Genomic DNA, 21,202 nt, shown 5'->3' on the forward strand with positions numbered 1-21,202 from the left:
GCTCTTGGCGGCAGCCCCCATCCTGCCCAGTTGTGGGGGCCAGGGCGGATGGGAGGGGCGGCACCGCGGGGCTGGGGAGGGCAAGGGGCTGGGGAGGGGGCTGCGCAGGGGAGAACTGTTGCCTTTGCAAGGGGGAGGGTCCTCCGGACCCTGGGAGAAAGGCTCTCTGGGGAGGGAGGCGGGAGGCGCAGCTTGGCTCCGGGGCGGGGGGGGCGGGGGGGGCCTGAAACCTAACGAGGGGGCGGAACTCAGGGAACGGAACTATGGCGGCGAGACTATGGCGGCGAGACGAAAGGGAACGCAATGAAAGGGGGCGTGCCTAGAGGGGCCCAAGGAGAGCGAACTTAAGTAAGGGGGGGCTGCCTGGAGACGGCCCAACTAAGCCGGGTGAGGTGAGGCGGAGGACGGGGCACACGGTTGCTGACAGGGCGCTGCCTTAGTGGTTCAGCTCCCGCTCAGGGAACGTCCCGTCATGTCGCGCCTTTACCTTTGGTCCCCGCTGCTCCTCCTTTCGTGGCCACCGTTGTGGCTTCTGGTCCAGGTAGCTCAGGCGTCGGACTGGGCCCTGGACCATGTCCCCCTGACCTCCGACCCCCCAGGGCTGACCTCTGAACGCTCACTGGACTCGCCCCATGTGCTTGCACCCTCGGCAGAGCCGGGGGGCTTGGCTTACTCGACGGCCTCCTCTCCAGCCCAGATGTTCGCCCCGCCCAGTCAGGAGGTAACGGAGACTTTCGTTCCAGACCCGGACTTGGATTCAGTTGGTGAGTTGCCTGCAAGGCCAGATCACTTTTCTGTTGACCAGCAGCATCTGAATGACAGGCTAAGGCAGCATCAGAATTTCCCAGAGGTGCCTCTAGTGCTAGGTTGGGATCAGAGTCAGGGCTTAGTTCTGCCTGTACTCCAAAGGAAGGTTGAGAGGGTAGGTCCAGATCAGGCTGAAGATCACCAATTAGGGAGTTCCCGTTGTGGCGCAGTGGTTAACGAATCCGACTAGGAACCATGAGGTTGCGGGTTCGGTCCCTGCCCTTGTTCAGTGGGTTAACGATCCGGCGTTGCCGTGAGCTGTGGTGTAGGTTGCAGACGCGGCTCGGATCCCGTGTTGCTGTGCCTCTGGCGTAGGCCGGTGGCTACAGCTCCGATTCGACCCCTAGCCTGGGAACCTCCATATGCCGCGGGAGCGGCCCAAGAAATAGCAACCACAACAACAACAAAAAAGACAAAAGACAAAAAAAAAAAAAAAAAAAAAAAGATCACCAATTATTTGAAATACTTGTTCCACCTCTAGGTAGCAAGAGTTCAAAACCAACCAAATTTGTTGTTTCACCCCCAAACTAGAAGAAAGATCTGTTTCAGCACCGACAGCTTGCCAAACTTAGTGTTGGCACTAGGGGTCAGTCTGAAGAAACTCAGCAGCTGGAACAGTGGCAGGATAATCATTTCGATCCCGGTGTGAGTGTCTTTTATCCTAATCTACCTACAGATTTTGTAGAGGACCCAGATCCACCTACTGAGCCCCCTGAGGAGGTGGAATCCTCACTCCAGGAAGAGGCCCCTGCTCAGCATCCACAGCCCACAGAAGAGGTAGAATCACCTCCACTTGAGCAGGAGGCTCTGTTTCAGCCTCCAGAGACCCCTGAGGAAATGGAAACTTCAAGCCTTCAGGAGGCCCTCCTAGCTCAAGCTTCGGAGACACTTAAGGAGGCTGGAGGGCAGCCATCAGCACGTCATAGGGTAAATGAAGCTCAGCAGTCAGGCTGGCACAGTGTCACTGTGACACCTCTGGATCTGGCCCTTACCGTAACTCCAGAGGTCACTAAAAAGGTTGAACCTTCTCCAGTCCAGCAGCATGCCTTATTGCAGGCCCCAGAGAGCCCTGAGGAGTCTGAAACTCCTCCAGTCCTGGAGGAGGCCCCACCTCAGCCTCCAGAGCGCCCCGAAGAGGTTGACTCTTCACTCCAGCAGGAGACCCAAGCTCAGCCTCCAGAGCGCCCTGAGGAGGTGGAACCTTCCCCAGTCCAGCTAGGGTCCCCAGCTCACGCCCCAGGGTTCCCTACCCAGGATGTACTTCAGAGGCCAGAGAGCGATGAGCTAGAAGCTCTGCATCATCAGCCGCATCCGGTTCATTTGCACTTGCCCAATGCGACACCTCAGCCTCTGGATTTGGGACTTACCATCACTCCAGGGCCTACTAAGGAAGCTGAGTCAACTACAGCCCAGCAGGAGGCCCTGCCTCAGCCTGTTGAGCACCCTGAGGAGACAGAATCTTCTCCAACCCAGCAGGAGATCTCAGAGAAGCCTCCAGAGCCTCCTGGGGAGGTTGAGCCTTTGAGTGAGCAGGAGCCACCAGCTGAGCCTTCTGAGCCTCCTGGGGAAGATGAACCGTTTCCAACCCAGCAGGAGACCCCAGTGCAGCTCTCAGAGTCTTTGGAAGAAGCTGAAACTTCTCCAACCCAGGAAGGGACCCCAGCTCTGTCTGCAGAAGAGGTAGAACCTTCTGCAACCCCGCAGGAGCAACCAGCTCAGCCTCCAGAGCCGCCTTCTGGGGAGGCGGAGCCTTTGCCAGCTCAACAGGAACAGCCAGCTCAACCTCCAGAGCATCATGAAGTGACAGTTTCACCTCCAAGTCACCATCATGCTCAGCAGTCAAACGTAGCCAATGTCACTGTCAAGCCTGTGGATGTGGGGCTTACCATAAGCACAGAACCCAGGCCAGAGGTGGGACCTGGGTCTCCAAATCCGCACAAGCCTTCAACTCAGCCGTCGGTGTCCCACACCAGTGTGGGATTTTCTACAACCCAGCATGAGGCCCCCACGCTGCCTCCACAGCCACCTGAGGAAGTTGAACCTTTGCCAGTTCAACAGGAGGCTCCAGATCAATCTCCAGAGGCTGCTGCCGTTCATGAGGAGGCCCCGGTTCAGCATCCAGAGGCTCCTGGTGAGGTTGAATCTTCCCCAGCTCAGCATCCAGAGCTCTCTAATGAGTATGTCGCTATCGCTCCAGAGCATCACGTGACAGCAGTTTCTCCGCTAGGTCAGGATCAAGCTCAGCTTCCGCAGCGGCCCAGCAGTGTCACTGTTACACCTGTGGATCTTGTGCTCACCTTAAGTCCAGCATCCAGTAATGAGGTTGAAGCTTTTCCACTGCCACCAGAAACCTCGGTGCAGTCTGCGGTGTCCCCTGAGCAGTCGCAACTGTTGTCAGGCCAGCAGGAGTTTTCAGGTCAGCATTCAGCCCCAGCTCGGCCTGAAGAGGTTCCTGAGGAAACCGAACCTTCTTCCAGCCATCAGGAGCACCCAACTCAGCCTCCAGAGGCCTCTGCAGAGGTCGAAGCTCAGCCTTCAGTAAATGAAGAGGCGACATTCTCACCTCCAGGTCCCGGTGAAGCGCAACGTCCAGGGTTGTCTAGTGCCACAGGGAAACCTTTGGATCTGGCGCTTGTCTTAACTCTAGAACCCACTAAGGAGGTGGAAACCTCTCCAGTGCAGCAGGAGGGCCCTGCTCAGACTCTAGATCCCCCTGGGGGAATGGAGCTTTCTTTAGTCCAGGAGGAGGCCCCAGCTCAGTCTCCCGTTCCCCTTGGGGCCCCAGCTGCATCTCCGCAGCCCCCGAAGGAGGGAGAACCTTCTGCCACACAGCAGGAGCTTCAGGCTCAGCCGCCAGAGCCTCCTGAGAAGGTGGAGCCATTTTTAGCCTCTCAAGGGCCCCTCCCCGAACTTCTGCAGTCCCCTGGGCATACAGAGGCTTCCTCGATCCAGCAGGAGCTTTTGGAACCCCTCAAAGAGACGGACCCGTCTCCAGCCCAGCAGGGGGCCCCGCCGCCTCAGCCTCCAGAGCCACCTAAGGAGGTGGAGGCACAAAGTCCAGTGCATCCTGCGATGACGGTTCCGACGCTTGGACAGGACCAGGCTCCGCCGAGTGTCGCAGTTAAACCTCCAGAACCTGCTATGGAGGCTGACCATCCCACAGCCCTGCAGCAGACGACAGCTCCTCCAGCATACCTCGAGGCGACACTTCCACATCCAGAGCAGCTTCAGGCTCAGCGTCCATCCCTGACTGAAGTCACAGTTCAACCTTCAGACCTGGAACTGACCATAAGTGCAGAACCCGCTAAGGGGGATGAACCTTCTGCAGCCACGCAGGAGACCCCAGCTCAGACTCTGGAGCCACCTAAAGAGGTTGTGGTCCAGCCTCCATTGTATCAGTCTGCGACGAATGCAGCTCCAGGTCAGGACCAAGCTCCACATCCAACATTGCCCAACCCCCCGGTTCAGCCTTTGGACGTGGTGCTTACTGTGACTCCAGAACCTACCACGGAGGTTGAACATCCTACAACTCCCCCTCCAAACCCCACCGAGGCGACGCTTCCACGTCCAGAGCAGGTTCAGCATCAGCATCCAACCTTGACTGAAGTCACGGTTCAGCCTCTGGACCTGGGACTTAGCATAACGACGGAACCCACGAAGGAGGAGGAACCTTCTCCAGCCACGCAGGAGACCCTAACCCAGCCTCCCGTAAGTCAGAGCCAAACAGTTCTCACACCACATCAGGGTCAGGCTGAGCTTCCAGCGTCACCCAGTGTCACAAGTAAGCCTGTGAACCAGGAGCCTAGCACAACTGCAGAACCCACCACGGAGGCTGAACATTCTACAGGCCTGCAGCAGACTACAGCTCCCCCTATAGAACACCCTGAGGCGACACGTCCACATGCAGACCTGACTCAAGTCACAGTTCAACCTGTGGACGTGGAACTGACTGAAACTACAGGATTCGGTGTGGAGGCTGAACCTCCTCCAGCCGAGCAAGAGACCCCACCTCAGCCTCCAGAGCCATTGCATCAGGAGGTGACAGTTCCAGCTCCAAGTGAGGATCAAGGTCAGGAGCCTACCACCACTCAACGCCCTACTGCAGAGGCTGAACCTTCTACAGTCCTGCAAGAGACGACATCTCCCGCTCCAGAATACCCTGCGGTGACACTTCCTTACCCAGGCCTGACTCAAGTCACAGCTCCACCTGTTAGCATAACTTCTCAACCAGGGTCAACTGAGACAATCCTTCCTTCCGCGCAGTCTTCGGTGGTGCACTCCGCCCAATACCCCCCAGAAAAGGAGCAGTCAGAACAGAATGTCATCACAGAGCATATGTGAGCTGTGTACCTGCAGAAATGAGACGCTGTCGTGCACTGGACTCAGCCCAAATCAGAGGCTCCGCAGTGTGCCTGTTCTAGGGCCCAAGAGCCACAACCACACCTTCACCATCTTGTAAGAACGGTTTTTTTTCCTTTTGGGGGGGGGGGCGCCAGTGGCATATGGAGGCTCCCAGGCTAGGGGTGGAATCGGAGCTGGAGCTCCCGGCCTACACCACAGCCACAGCAACGCCAGATCTGAGCCGCGTCTGCGACCTACACCACAGCTCATGGCGACACCGGATCCTTAACCCACTGAGCGAGGCCAGGGACGGAACCTGCGTCCTCATGGATGCTAGTCAGCTTCGTTTCCTCTGAGCCACGACGGAATTCCAAGAATTGCCTTTCCTCATTTGTTCTCTGCATCCCGCCTGGCATGGCAGCCTCTCTTCCAGGTCTTTCTCATCTCCCCAGCCCGTGTTGACTGACTTTCTGTTTTCTCTTTTTGTTTGTCAGCGATTCCCTATCTTCGTTCTTTTCACTGTTGTTCCCTCTTCTCCAGTCTGTTCCATATGATTGCCCTTATTCTTTCTCCTTCTCCATTTTTTACCCCATTAGTTCGTTAACATCTCCTCTTCTCCTGCCTTTGCTCCATCCTCTTCACAGTAACGTGTCCCTTTCCCCATGTCATGGGTGAGAACACAACAAAGGGCTTAAGAGTGGGGATTCTGGAACCAGACTTTGTGGGTTTGAACCCAGGTCAGTCATTTATTAGCTTTTTGACTTACTTTCCGCATCTGCAAAATGGGAATTATCATAGTCACCATCTCACAGAGTCCAGACGTGTTGGGCAGTTTAGATGAGTAAAGACAGGTGAAGCTTTCATGTCAGTGCCTAGCATATATTTGATTGTTAGTTATTTTTTTCCTGTGGCCACACCCACAGCACGTGAAAGTCCCCTGGCTAGGGGTCGATTCAGAGCTCCAGCTGTCAGCCTACAGCACAGCCACAGCGACGCGGGATGTGAGCCATGTCTGAGACGTATAGTGCAGCTCACGGCAACCCCGGATCCTTAACCCACTGAGCGGGGTCAGGGGTTGAACCCTCATCCTCATGGATACCGGTTGGGTTTGTTAACCACTGAGCCACAAAGGGACTCCCAATTGTTAGCTATTGTTGTGATTATTGAGTCCCTCTGTTATATCTCGAACGCCTCTTTGTCACCTGGCTTTCTCTATGTGGTACCCATTTTGTGCCAAATCAGGGCTAAATACTGTGAGAGCCACGGAAGTATGGCGTTGTCTCCAGAACAGGACAATGATGTGTGGGAAGAAGAGGACTATGCCTTTAAAAGGGCGGCGATATATAATGAGGTGTTAGAAGAGCTATAGAAAGGTACCATAACGCATCCAGCTCCGGTCCTCACTGGGGTGTGGCGGTCAGGGACAGCTGCATGGATAAGCTGAAACTTTGGCTGGGACTTAAAGATTAGCTGTGAGTTGTTAGAGAAAAAGTAGTGGGTACAGTTCAGGCCTCAGTGTGGCTGTCGCGGTGATCAGGATTTCATCGATCCGTCTGGCTGCCAAGAACTGGGTCAGGCAACAGCGAAAGATGTGGTTATGGAAAACCCTTGACTGTCGGCCCCGCAGGTTTGGAAGTTAACGCCCTTAAGATATGGGTGCCATGGAAAGTTTGTAAGCAAGAGGCACAGATGATGGAAACAAGGGGATTATTTTCGGTTCCATATGCAGAGTGATCTAGAGGGGAAAAGGTGAATTCAGGGAGACCAAAGTGAATGCTGCAGTGAAATCTAGGAGTAAAGTGAGCAGTTGGAGTGGGTGTGATGGGAGTAGAAAGGAACTGCTGAGAGCACCACGAAGGAAGAACTGACAAGATTTAGCGGTTGACTGGAGCTGGGGCGGGGAGTCCAGGAAAGGGAAAATCTCGTATGTTGATGCGAGGGATGGTGTAACCGGTGGAAACACAGCAGTCTGGAAGGAGAACCCGTTGGAGGGAGGCGAGCGGAGTTTTGGGCCTCGGGTACTGGTGAGCATAAAGCAGTCAGGAGGCTTCTGTTTGAGTGGAACTGTCCCCTAGGCAGATGGGCCTACAGGTATCTGTCTGGACTTATCCCACCCCATGCATAAGAAAACTCCCGTTACTCTTTGGATGTATGTCTTACCTTCCAGTCTCTTTCCTTTTTGTTTTTCCCCAGTGAGCTCATGACTTTGCTCCTTGTTCAGTGTGCTTTTTCCTGCGCAATATGTCTGAGAGAGATTTCCGTACTGGTCCCTCTAATTTCTGACTGCCTTTACCCTTCTACTACCTGGAGAGATTCAGAGGCCACTGAGCCAAAGCGTGGGTGTTGCCTGACTTAGGATTTCTTTGTTTTGCTGGTACTGATACATTTTTGCTGTTTTGTTCTCATTGATTTGTAGAAGGAGTCATTTCAGTTTTTATTTATTTATTTATTTTGCTTCTTAGGGCCACACCTGCGGCACATGGAAGTTCCGAGGCTAGAGGTCGAATCAGGGCTACAGTTGCCAAAGCAATACCAGATCCAAGCCATCCGTGTCTGCGACCTACGCGGCGCACGCCAGATCCTTAACCGACTGAGCAAGGCCAGGGATCGAACCTGCATCCTCGTGGATAGTAGTTGGATTTGTTTCTGCTGAGCCATGACAGGAACTCCCAGGAGGAGTCATTTGAGGTGACTGGGGGGAAGAAACTTACATTCAGAGTAATTGGCATTATCTATCCAAGGAATCGGACAGATAGGAAGTCAGGTTCCGAGGTAATGCCTCATCGTTGGTGCCAGTGGCCTCGCATTGCGTCTTTACTAACGGTGCCCACTTGGAAGCTGCAAAGCTGCGGAAATTAGAAAGCTGGTCCTTTCTGCATTTGAATAGTCCCCACAAGGTGGCCATGATTCTCTTACTTATCCTCTTTATTCTTTTGCTGCCTATTAAAGTTATGAACTGTGTTTCTTCACAGAGATTTCCAAGGAAACGCTATTTCTTACATTGATGGAAATACATGGAAGGCATTCCAGTGGGTTGAGACACTGTGAGTATATTCTCTCCAAATATGAATATAACATCTTCCATTGTAAGGTCCTTCTTGGTCCAGAGTTTTGAGGTCGGAAGCTGTGAGAAAAGTATTTCCCTCTCCATATTTCAAAGCAATCTATTGACTGAAATCCTATGTGTGTGTGTGTCTGTCTGTTTTTCTTCCGTTCTTTCTTTCTTTCTTTCTTTCTTTCTTTCTTTCTTTCTTTCTTCCTTCCTTCCTTCCTTCCTTCCTTCCTTCCTTCCTTCCTTCCCTCCTCCCTACTTCCCTCCTTCCCTCCTTCCTTCTTTCCTTCCCTCCTTCCCTCTTCCCTCCCTCGTTCGCTCCTTCCCTCCTTCCTTCTTTCTTTCTTTCTTCCTTAGGGTCATACCCACAGCTTATGGAAGTTCCCAGGCTAGGGGTTGAATTGGAGCTGTAGCCGCAGGCCTACGCCACAGCCACAGCAACATGAGATCTGAGCTGTACCTGCGACTTACACTGCACCTCACAGTTACACTGGATCCTCAACCCACTGAGCAGGGCCAGGGCCTGAACCCGCATCCTCACAGACACTATGGTGGGTTCGTAACCTGCTGAGCCACAATGGGAACTCTAATTTTTTTTAATTGACAGGTTTCCTAAACATTATATGTTGTTTTTATTGTCCATGATGGTATCTGACTTGGAGATTTTATTTCTCAAACTTGTAAGAAAAATGAAAGTCATTTGGCACAAGAGATAGATAACGTTAGTTTCCTCTGGGGAGTGGAGCGTGCTGGTAGCCTGAGGGTCAGGGGTCAGAGCAAAACCTTGGATTGTGTCCTCCATACCTTTGGAATTTTGAGCCAGGTGAGCATATAGATATGTTTACACATTCTTAAAAACTAAATTGAAATTTACAGTATTTAAAAAGCGTGTGTTTGGGAGTCGGTACACTATAACATGAATCTAGCGAGGTTTGAGGATTTCTAAATTAGCTTGAGGTTTGTATCTTATAAACAGAGGTTCCTAACTTGGGGTCACTGGTTCCCCAGGGCAGGATTTCTTAACCTACCCCCAGTCCCCACGTATATCTCTCTGGCAATCTACAGAAGCTCTGTCCTTGGGATAATGATTTTAACTGTATAATAAGGTAGGGAGTTCCCATTGTGGCTCAGCAGTAACAAACCCGCCTAGGATCCATGAGGATGCGGGTTTGATCCCTGGCCTTACTCAGTGGGTTAAGGATCCGGCGTTGCGGTGCACTGTGGTGTAGGTCGCAGATGCAGTGTGGTTCTGGCGTGGCTGTGGCTGTGGCTGTGGCTGTGGCTGTGGCTGGCGGCTGCAGCTCTGATTCAACCCCTAGCTTAGGAACTACATGTGCCATGGGTGTGGCTCTAAAAAGACAGCAACAATGACAAAACAACCCCACATGAACCCTGGAGTTATGCTACCACAAGTCAAAGAACTATGAGCAATCAGGAGAGGGGCCTGGAACAGATCCTTCCCTAGGAACTTCAGAGAGGGCGTGGCCCTGCCAACATCTTGGTCTCAGACTTCTCACTTACAGAAGTGAGAGGCAATAAATTTCTGTAAATGAAAATCAACCAATAAATGTATAATCAGTTCAAGTATATAGCAAAACACAGGACACCAATTATATTGAAATGGTTTTCAGAGTATTTTTTAAATTAGGGATATAGGAGTTCCTGGCGAGCTCAGTAGAAACCAATTTGACTAGCATCCATGAGAACGCAGGTTCGATCCCTGTCCTTGCTCAGTGGGTTAAGGATCTGGCATTGCCGTGGGCTGTGGTGTAGGTCGCAGATGCTGCTTGGATCCTGTGTTGTTGTGACTGTGGCCTAGGCCAGCAGCCACAGCTCCGATTTGACCCCTAGCCTGGGAACCTCCATATGCCATGGGTGCAGTCCTAACAAAAAAAAAAAACAAACAAAAAAAAACAGGCAAAAGATAAAATTAATGATATAGTAATAAATATGCTACGCTTAACTCAAAGCCCAAGATATAGTGGTAGGGCTAATAACTATTATAACTGCAAGGCAGCGATGAGAATAAATGATAGTTCAAGAAATGTGCAAGAGAAGTATTAACAGAGGAATTGAGAGGATGAGAGTCTTGCGGGGGCGGGAGAGGAGGGAGCATGTGTGTGCAATCAAGATTTAAAGGTAATATGCTTCCTAAGGTTGATTTGGTTTATCTGGCATGAACAGAGCATCAGGAATCAGACCTCACTTAGGAGGAGCTTTGCATTGTTGGGAAGTAACAATAGTAGTGGGAGTTGCATGAATGGGCCTGCGGACAGTGCCGGACAGGGTGGGTCCTAAGCCCATTATGTGGTTCCAGTGGTTCATGCGCTCCTCACTACAGCCCAGTGGGGGAAGGTATCATTATCCCCATGAAGAAGCTGAGTCTTGGTGAAATGAAGCATGTTGGCTCAGGTCTCTCTCTTCATGAAGTGGGGGAGCCAACATTTGAACCAAGGCCTTTGGAGCCCTGAGCTCCTGTGTCGAACCACCAGGCTGTATTACAGCCACCGTTTACTTCATAGCCCCTGTGTTTTGGGTTCCTTACCTGCACCGGTACATGCAACTGCTGCCATGTTCATTAGGATGTGTGTAAAAAAAAAAAGATCTGCAACAAATGTGTGATATGAAATGGTCTGTGATTTCTCCTGGGGACCAGATTCACCGTGTTGCTGTCCACTGTGGTTTGTTGCCTACATTCACAGTGGAAGGAAATGCTCATTTTCGCTAGAGATTTGTGAAAATTGGGATGTAATTTGATTTCCCATCCAAGTGCGGCCCTCTGAATTCAGTCTACTCTATTCACAGACCTCTGCCATAGAAGGATCGCCCACAAATGGAAATTGCTTGCATACCTTTGCATGTATTCAAGAAAGTTCAGTTTCCTAGGGAAAAGGACCATTGCGCTTATGACATTCTCAAGGGATTCTTGTCTCAAAAGATTGAGATTTTATACATAAGTGTAGAATTTCAAGGGTGTAAAAAGTTAAAATATATGGAAAAACAAAGGGATGCTGGTGGTCTTCTTTCTTGACGGGAATGGTGTTACACGAGGGGATTTGTTTTGTAATTATTAAACTGAACAGTTACGTATATTTGGGGCACATTTTCGTTTTTGTTTGTTTGTTCGTTTTGTCTTTTGAGGGCCGCACCTGTGGCACATGGAGGTTCCCAGGCTAGGGGTCCAATCGGAGCCGTTGCCGCCGGCCTACACCACAGCCACAGCAACGCAGGGTCCGAGCCGCATCTGCGACATACACCACAGCTCACGACAGTGCCAGATCCTTGATCCACTGAGCAAGGCCAGGGATCGAACCTGCGTCGTCATGGATGCTAGTCGGGTTTGCTAACTGCTGAGACATGATGGGAACCGCCACATTTTAGTTTTTTCAAAAAATTTAATGTGGGAAAAAAGTCAAAGGGCGTCGTGTGCAGCCCTAACCCTCCTGTAGTTCTGTATGGGGCTTCCCAATAACGTTTGGGAAAAGAGAAGAGAGGGCAGCTCTGTGTGGTAATTTTGTATCTGTGACTTTGCCAAATTCATTGATGAGCTCTAACAGCTTTCTGGTAGAGTCTTTAGCATTCTCTAGGTATAGTATCATGTCATCTGCAGATAGTGGTAGTTTTACGTCTTCCTTTCCAGCTTGGATTGCTTTTATCTCTTTTACTTCTCTGATTGCTGTGGCTAGGACATCCAAGACGATGTTGAATGCTAGTGGGTGGCGAGAGCAGACATCCTTGTCTTGTTCCTGATCTCAGTGGGAATTCTTTCAGCTTTTCACCACTGAGAGTAATGTTAGCTGTGGGTTTGTCATATTATGTTGAGGTAGGTTCCCTCTATGCCCACTTTCTGAAGGGTTTTTTAATCAGAAATGGGGGTTGTGTTTTGTCAAGGGTTTTTCTGCGTCTAATGAGAGGATCATATGGTTTTTCTTCTTCAGTTTGTTAATGCGGTGTATCACACTGATGGATTTGTGGATAGTGAAGAACCCTTGCATCCCTGGGATAAATCCCACTTGGTCATGATGTACAATCCTTTTGAATGTACTGTTGGATGCGGTTTGCTGGCATGTTGTTGCGGATTTTTGCCTGTAGTTTTTTGTGTGGTACCTTTGTCTGGTTTTGGTAGCAGGTTGATGGTGGCCTCATGGAATGAGTTTGGGAGTGTCCCTTCCTCTACGATCTTTTGGAATAGTTTCAGAAGAATAGGTGTTAGCTCTTCGCTAAGAGTGTTTGGTGGAATTTGCCTGTGAAGCCGCCTGGTCCTGGACTTTTGTTTGTTGGAAGTGTTTTAATCACAGTTTCCATTTCAGGACTTGTGATGGGGCCGTTCATCTTTTCTATTTCATCTTGGTTTAGTCTTGGAAGATTGTCCTTTTCTAAGAATGCATCCATTTCTTCTAGGTTTTCCATTTTATCGGCGTATAGTTGCATGTAGCCGTCTCTTCTGATCCTTTGTGTTTCTGTGATGTGCGTTGTTACTTCTCCTTTTTCATTTCTGATTTTACTGCTTTGCGGCGTCCTCTCTCTTTTTTTCTTGATGAGTCTGGCTAAGGGTTTGTCAGCTTTGTTGATCTTGTCAAAGAACCAGCTTTTCGTTGCATTGATCTTTTCTGTGGTTTTCTTTGTTTCCCTTTCATTGATTTCTGCTCGATCTTTATGATTTCTTTGCTTCTGCTGACTTTAGGTCTTGTCTGTTCTTCTCTCTCGAGCTGCTTTAGATGTAAAGTTAGCTTGTTTATTTGCTTTTTCTTGTTTCCTGAGGTAGGCTTGTATGGCTATAAACTTTCCTTAGAACTGCTTTTGCTGCATCCCATAGGTTTTGGAGTGTTGCATCTTTGTTGTCATTTGCTTCCGGGTATTTTTTTTTTTTTATAATTTTTTTTATTTTCCCACTGTACAGCAAGGGGGTCAGGTTATCCTTACATGTATACATTACAATTACAGTTTTTCCCCCACCCTTTCTTCTGTTGCAACATGAGTATCTAGACATAGTTCTCAATGCTATTCCACAGGATCTCCTTGTAAATCTATTCTAAGTTGTGTCTGATAAGCCCAAGCTCCCGATCCCTCCCACTCCCTCCCCCTCCCATCAGGCAGCTGCAAGTCTCTTCTTCAAGTCCATGATTTTCTTTTCTGAGGAGATGTTCACTTGTGCTGGATATTAGATTCCAGTTATAAGTGATATCATATGGTATTTGTCTTTGTCTTTCTGGCTTATTTCACTCAGGATGAGATTCTCTAGTTCCATCCACGTTGCTGCAAATGGCATGATGTCATCCTTTTTTATGGCTGAGTAGTATTCCATTGTGTATATATACCACATCTTCCGAATCCAATCATCTGTCGATGGACATTTGGGTTGTTTCCATGTCCTGGCTATTGTGAATAGTGCTGCAATGAACATGCAGGTGCACGTGTCTCTTTTAAGTAGAGTTTTGTCCGGATAGATGCCCAAGAGTGGGATTGCGGGGTCATATGGAAGTTCTATGTACAGATTTCTAAGGTATCTCCAAACAGTTCTCCATAGTGCCTGTACCAGTTGACATTCCCACCAGCAGTGCAGAAGGGTTCCCTTTTCTCCACAGCCCCTCCAGCACTTGTTATTTGTGGATTTATTAATGATGGCCATACTGACTGGTGTGAGGTGATATCTCATGGTAGTTTTGATTTGCATTTCTCTTATAATCAGCGATGTTGAGCATTTTTTCATGTGTTTGTTGGCCATCTGTATATCTTCTTTGGAGAAATGTCTATTCAGGTCTTTTGCCCATTTTTCCATTGATGGATTGGTTTTTTTGCTGTTGGGTTGTATAAGTTGTTTATATGTTCTAGCGATTAAGCCCTTGTCAGTTGCATCATTTGAAACTGTTTTCTCCCATTCTGTAAGTTGTCTTTCTGTTTTCTTTTGGGTTTCCTTTGCTGTGCAAAAGCTTTTCAGTTTGATGAGGTCCCATGGGTTTATTTTTGCTCTAATTTCTATTGCTTTGGGAGACTGACCTGAGAAAATATTCATGATGTTGCTGTCAGAGAGTGTTTTGCCTATGTTTTCTTCTAGGAGTTTGATGGTGTCCTGTCGTATATGTAAGTCTTTCAGCCATTTGGAGTTTATTTTTGTGCATGGTGTGAGGGTGTGTTCTGCTTCCAGGTATTTTTTAATTTCCTCTTTGATTTCTCCAGGGATCCATTGGTTGTTTCGTAGCGTGTTGTTTAGTCTCCACGTCTTTGTGGTTTTTTGCAGTTTGGTTTTTTTTTTTCCCCCTGTTTGCTGATTTCCAGTCATAGAGCGTTGTGGTGGGAAAAGATGCTTGATATGATTTCAATTTTCTTAAGGTTACCGAGGCTTGATTTGTAGCCCAGGATGTGATCAGTCTTAGAGACTGTTCCATGTGCACTTGAGAAGAGTGTGTTGCTTTTTGGATGGCATGTCCTATAAGTAGCTATTAAGTCCATCTGGTCTAAGGCTTCATTCAGGGCCTGTGTTTCCTTATTGATTTTCCTGTGTGGATGATGTGTCCATTGCTGTAAGTGGGGCGTTAAAGTCCCCCACTATGATTGTGTTATCGTCGGTTTGTCCTTTTAAGGTTGTTAGCCGTTGCCTTACATATTGTGGTGATCCTATGTCGGGTGTGTAGATCCTTAAAATTGTTATATCTTCTTCTTGGGTTGATCCTTTGATCATTAGGTAGTGACCTTCCTTGTCTCTTAAAATAGTCTTCATTTTAAGGTCTATGTTGTCCGATATGAGTAGTGCTACTGGAGCTTTCTTTTGACTCCCGCTTGCATGGGATATTTTCATCCATCTTCTCTCTTTGAATTTGTATATGTGCCTGGAAGTGAAGAGGGTCTCTTGAAGACAGCATATATGTGGGTCTTGTTTTTGTATCCATTCGGCCAGTCTGTGTCTTTTGGCTGGGGCGTTTAGTCCATTCACATTTAAGGTAATTATTGGTATGTGTGTTCTTATTGCCATTTTATTAATTGCTTTGGATTTGTTTTTGCTGCTCTTTTTCCTTCTCTTCTTCTCTTGTGCTCCCCTCTTGTGGTTTGATGACGATCTTTAGTGTTGTATTTGAGTTGGTTTTTCTTATTTGTTTGTGTATCAGTTGTAGATTTTTGATTTGCAGCTGCTGTGAAGTTTTGATAGGAGAGTCTAAACATACGCGAGATTGTTTTACGTTGTTGGTCTCTTAATTGCGAGGGCATCTCCAGTGTCCTGCATCTGTGCCTTCCTCTTCTGACTTTGGTGGCATAATTGTGTGTGGACAATTTTGTATCTTTACTGTATATTATACCTTTGCTGGTGAGCCTTGCCATTTGTGGTATTTTTGTTTCTGGTTGTGGCCTTTTCTTTCCTGCCTGGAGAAGTTCCTTTAGTATTTGTCGTGAAGCTGGTTTAGCGTTGCTGAATTCTCTTAGCTTTTGCTTCTCTGTGAAGCTTTTGATTCCTCCTTCAAATCTGAATGAGAGCCTGGCTGGGTAAAGTAATCTCGGCTGGAGGTTTTTTCCTTTCATCACGTTAAGTATGTCATGCCACTCCCTGCTGGCCTGCAGAGCTTCTGCTGAGAAATCTGCCAATAGCCTTATCGGGGTTCCCTTGTATGTTATTTGTTTCTTTTCCCCGGCTGCTTTCAAGATCTTCTCTTTGTCTTTAATTTTGGTCGGTTTGATTAGTATGTGTCTCGGGGTGTTCCTCCTTGGGTTTATTTTATATGGTACTCGTGGTGCTTCCTGGATTTGAGTGAGTGGTTCCTCTCCCATGTTAGGGAAGTTTTCGGCTGTTATCTCTTTGAATATTCTTTCTGTCCCTTTCTCTCTCTCTTTTCCTTCTGGCACCCCTATGATACAGCGTTTAACGTTGTCCCAGAGTTCTCTGAGCCTCTCTTCATTTGTTTCCCGTCCTTTTTCTCTTTTCTGTTCTGCATCAGCGATTTCCACTAGTCTGTCCTCCACCTGGCTTATTCATTCTTCTGCCTCCTGTATTCTGCTGTTGGCTGCTTCTAAGTGAACTTTTTATTTCAGTTAACTGTATTTTGCATCTCTTCTTGCTTAAGTTTTACATCTTGTAATTCTTTGCTCAGTGTTTGTTGTAAATTGTCCATCTTTGCCTCCAGTTTATTTCCAATGTCTTGCATCATCTTCAGCATCAACAGTCTAAAGTCTTTTTCCTGGAGGCTGAGACTCTCCAGATCCCTTGGCTGTTCTTCTGGGGGGTTTTCTTTCTCCCTTCTCTGAGTATAGTTGGCTGTCTTTTCCTTTTTATAGGTTTTTGGTGTGGTGACCTTTTTTGCAGATGCTAGAGCGGTAGCCTCTCTTACTTCTGGCGTCTGCCCCCCTTGTGGCTGAAGTTGGTCCGGGGGGCTTGCTGTGGGCTCCCTTGATGGGAGGGAGTGGTGCCTGCCCACTGGCAGGTGGAGCTGATCTCTATCCCTCTGGCTTTGTCTCTGGGTGAGGTTAGAGGCGGTTGTGTGCCTGGGGGTGGGGTGGGGGGGCTGTGATCCCACCTGGATTGTTTGGCCTGGGGCTTCTGAGTGTTGATGGGGTGGGTCCAGATTTTCCCCAAATGGCCAACTCCAGAGGAACACACGCTGATGAATAGTCCCAAGAGCTTTGCTTCCAATGTCCTTCCCCCACAACAAGCCACATTCATGCCCTGTTTTTCCAGGAGATCCTCCAAGACCTGCAGTCAGGTCTGACCCAGAGTCCTCTGGAGCTTTTGCTCTTCCCTGGGACCCAGTGCAGGCGGAAGTCTGTGTGTGCCTTTTAAGAATGGGGTCTCCGTTTCCCCCAGGCCCATGGAGCTCTTGCACACAAGCCCCACTGGCCTTCAGTGCCAGATGCTTGGGGAGCTCTTTCTCCAATGCCAGATCCCCAGGCATGGGGACTTGACGTGGGGCTCAGAACTCTCACTCGTGTGGGTGAGTCTCTGTGAACCAGTTCCTTTCCAGTCTGTGGGGCGTTCCACCCGGGAGGTATGGGGTTGCTTCTATGGCATAATCGCCCCTCCTACCTCCTGATGTGGCCTCCCCTTTGTCTTCTGGAGTGGGATATCTTTTGGAACGTTTCCAGTCCATTTGGTTGAAGATTGCTCAGCATTTGGTTGTAATTTTGTTGTTTTTAGGAGAGAAGTTGAGCTCCAGTCCTTCTATTCCGCCATCTTAATCCCATCTCCTCTGGGTTTCCCACTGTCAGTCCTTTGGGTTCTGCAGTTCCTGCCGGTCAGGCAAAAGTTGCTGTCTTTTTGAGGCTCCTGCTAGCTCTGCAGCATGGCAGAGATGTTTCCCCAGGACTCTCAGCTCTGCCTCAGGAGCAAGGGGTCCCGGCAGGTGCTCTTCCTTATCCCACACTCGCCCCAGAACTCCAAGGCCTACACTCAGCCCCTCAGCAGCCTTCGGGGTCCCCTGATGCCCCCACCAGCTGAACCAGGAGGCAGAGGCAGCAGGCCCCAGCAAGGAGCACAACCAGCTCTGCAAGGTTGATGCCAACCAGCGCTGAGTTGTAATAGAGACTTCGTGATCTAAAGAGTAGACATTAACTATGTGATTTGGTGGGAAGAGTGGATGGGTTCCTGTGTGTGTGTGTGTGTGTGTGTGAGAGAGAGAGAGAGAGAGAGAGAGAGTGGGGGAGGGGAGAGAGAGCAGGGGAGGGAGAGAAGGACACAAAGGAGGGCATGAGAAGAAAGGCTAAAATGAAAACAGAGCAGGGAGTTTCCTGGTGGCCTAGCAGGTAAGGATCTGACGTTATCACTGCAGTGGTTCTGATTACAGCTGTGGTGCAGGTTTGAATCCTGGCCCGAGAACTTCCACATGCTGTGGGCACAGTCAAAATTTAAAAATAATAATAATACTAATAAATTAAATTAAGACAGAGCAGAGATCACCATCCCTAAGTTAAATAAGAATTGGGTTGTGAGGGAGCATGATGGAGGATAATGTGAGAAAAAGAATACATGTGTGTATGACAGATTCACTTTGCTGTAGAGTAGAAATTGACAGGCCACTGTATATCCATTATAATGGAAAAAATAAAAATCATTAAAAAAAATGGGGGTGGGCGTTCCTGCTGTGGCACCATGGGTTAAGAGTCCTACTGCGGTGGCTCAGGTGTCTGGGCGGTGAGGGTTTGATCCCCGGCCAGGCACAGTGGGTTAAAGGATCCAGTATTTGGCGCAGCCATGGCGTAGGTGGCAGCTGCCACTCGGATTCAGTCCCTCGCCTGGGTGTGGCCATTAACATTTTTGAAAAAATAATAATAAATGAATAGAAAAGAATTAGGGTGTTTAGGTGGCACCATTACCCACGTTTTCCCCCCATCTGGGAGTCAGTCCTATGTAGTAAATAGTTGTAGTTATTTGGCATTTTGATCCAGAAATAACCTTTTCATTTTTCAGAGTTCTCAGGGATAATGCTTTGACCGAGTTCCATAAGGATTCCTTTGAAGGCTTGCTGTCCCTCCGGTATTTGTAAGTTAATTAGTTAATCATATGTACTTGTGAGTTCTTAGCTATACAGTAGAGTATCTATAAAGTAATTAATGGGTTCTAGTTAGATCATCGCAACAATTTCTCCCAGCCAGAAAACTGTACAATTCTGTAAGTCCGAGTAGGGCCCCAGCCCATCTCTAGTTACATATCTCCCCTGCATTTAAGTTTTTTAAATTATGGAGACAAGATATAAATAGAAAAACACCCTTTAGTTGTAGAGGAAGAGTGGTAATGAGGCCTGAGCCATTATAGACACGCACATGAACCTTAGAAGTGTTCCTCTATCATCCCTTTATATTGAGTTTATTATGAGCCATGGGTCAAATCTGGCCCTTGGTCCACTTTTATTTATAGAGTCCACAAGTTGAGGACGATTTTTAAAGGGCTGTGAATGAAAAAAAGGGAGAGAGAAAGAAAGAGAAATATGCAACAAACTGTATGCGGCCTGCAAATCCTAAATATCTGGCTTTTATAGAAAGGGTTGAAAAAGTTAGTGTAGGCAGACAAGAGGAATTAAAGTTAAGCTCAAAGTGTCAGCTATAGGACAAGGAAATATAGAGCTCGTAGATGAATACGAATGCCACTAACTCATAATTTTGGAAACTGAACCTAAGTGAACATTTAGACATTTAAGCAGATGAATTATGTAAATAGTATTGTCAAGAACACATAAAGTTACCAAAGAACAGACTGGTGTTGCGGATTTCAATACAGGAGTTCTTAAACCAATATTAAAAATGTTTCAGGTGATGGTTAAGTGATATATGTAGAAGTGTTTATGCTAAGCAAGCATATCAGAAGTGCCCCTAACTTCACTTAAGTACCAAATAAAAACCTCCCTAGCTTCTTTGTCAAGGAGAAGATGCTTGCATAATATTTCTGTGTATTTAGAGGTAAAGAGGTACTGTGTTCTTTGCTGTAAAAGCTCGAGGTTTGTCGTTTGTCCACAGCATCCACAGCTGTGTATGTCAGTAATCATTATTCAGCTAATTAATGATGCTCTTTAGCAACTCTCTGATTCTTCTTGCAAACAGATAAGGCTTAAGAGAAGTGGGTATAAAAAGCCTCGTATGACCTTAAAAATAGTTTTTTAAATTACCAAACTCAATTGAAGCCTTAGGGGGCTACTGCTTTTGTAAGAGTCTTCTTGAGTGCCTCTGGCATCTGGGCCCCAAGCCTTTCAAACATGGTTTGGAGAAAAACAAGGAAGAGAACGGCTCAGTGGATCAGGCCCGTCACTACTTCTGCTATGAAATAGTCTATAAGCTGATTCCCTCATGTTAGCAGAAGTGTTCTCATTTATTATGCCATCTAAAAAATACCAATCTATAAAAAAGCCAAAAGAGAATGTGTCAGGCCCTGTGCCTAGTGTGATAAACATAAGGGTGGGTAAGACAGGATTCCTTCTAGCCACTCACGATCTCACTGGAAAAATACACATGTAAGTGCAGACCGTACTAGAGAAGCACTGAAGGATGGGCCAGATTTGACCCATGGATCCTAAACTCAATTGAATGGATGATAGAGGAACACTTCTAAGTGCTGTAGAGGCCCGAAGAGGGAGCCATGAAGTAAGAAAACGGCACTTCTTTTAAAACAGTCATTTCCTCCCTATTTCTCTTATTTACTCCCCAGACGTATGTTTATGTTGTAAATATTAGCATTTGCTTTATGTCCATGCATTGGCTTAAAAAGGAGAGACGAGGAGTTCCCCCGTCATGGCGCCACATAAAAGAATCTGACTAGGAACCGTGAGGTTGCGGGTTCGATCCCTGGCCTTGCTCAGCAGGTTAAGGATCTTGCTTGGCTGTGAGTTGTGATGTAGGTCACAGACCGGGCTAGGATCTGGAGTTGCCGTGGCGTAGGCTGGCAGCTGTAGCTCCGATTAGACCCTTAGCTTGGGAACCTTCATATGCTGCGGGTTCGGCCCTAAAAAGCAAAAAAAAAGAAAAAGAAAAATAAGACAATGCACACGAGCATGATCTAGTCCAAACTTTCACGGTGTTTATGCTCAGAGGAACTGGGATGCAAAAGAGGCTATCTTCCAAAGAAGAAATGGATCAGGGCGGTGAGCGCTATGAGTTGTTTTGGTGCATGGAAGAGGGAAAAAAAGATCCAAAAAATTGCATCCGGGGAGATAACTGTTTACAAAAACAGTGCTGTTTAAATGAGACCGGGAAAGGCCCTTGGGTATCATGAGACATCGTGGGAAGACTAAGCTTGCAAAGGCAAGTGGGAGAAAGGCAAAACACGGGAAAAATCCTTTTGAGTACCTGTAGAGTACAAGTGGGAGAGTGGGCGATTAGAGCCAGATCCTCTAGGGTTTGGGAGGCTGAGCCAAGGATAACCCGCCCTGTCACGTTACCAGAGCAGAGCTCTAGAACAATCTTTAGCCTACAACAGAGTCAGTCCATTGGAGGCTTGTTAAAACACAAGCTCCAGGGAGTTTCTGTCCTGGCTCAGCAGTTAACGAACCCGACTAGCATCCATGAGGATGCAGGGTGGATCCCTGGCCTCGCTCA

At 48.1% G+C, this 21,202-nt stretch overlaps 1 protein-coding gene across 1 annotated transcript; it reads left to right on the forward strand.

Moving 5' to 3' along the window:
* Window positions 1-376: 376 nt before the first annotated feature.
* Window positions 377-18,663, forward strand: LOC146398080 (uncharacterized). Its single transcript, XM_084983167.1, is given in 5 exon segments — window positions 377-764; window positions 1,484-5,135; window positions 5,137-5,262; window positions 8,121-8,192; window positions 18,588-18,663. Coding segments are annotated over 5 exon segments (4,218 nt in total). The 5' UTR covers window positions 377-472.
* The last annotated feature ends 2,539 nt before the right edge of the window (window positions 18,664-21,202 follow it).

Source organism: Sus scrofa, chromosome 12, assembly GCF_054392235.1.
Source record: "Sus scrofa isolate SSC_HxYL_T2T_F1_AM1 chromosome 12, Sscrofa_HxYL_maternal_Yorkshire_Landrace_v2.0, whole genome shotgun sequence".
Lineage (NCBI taxonomy): Eukaryota > Metazoa > Chordata > Mammalia > Artiodactyla > Suidae > Sus > Sus scrofa.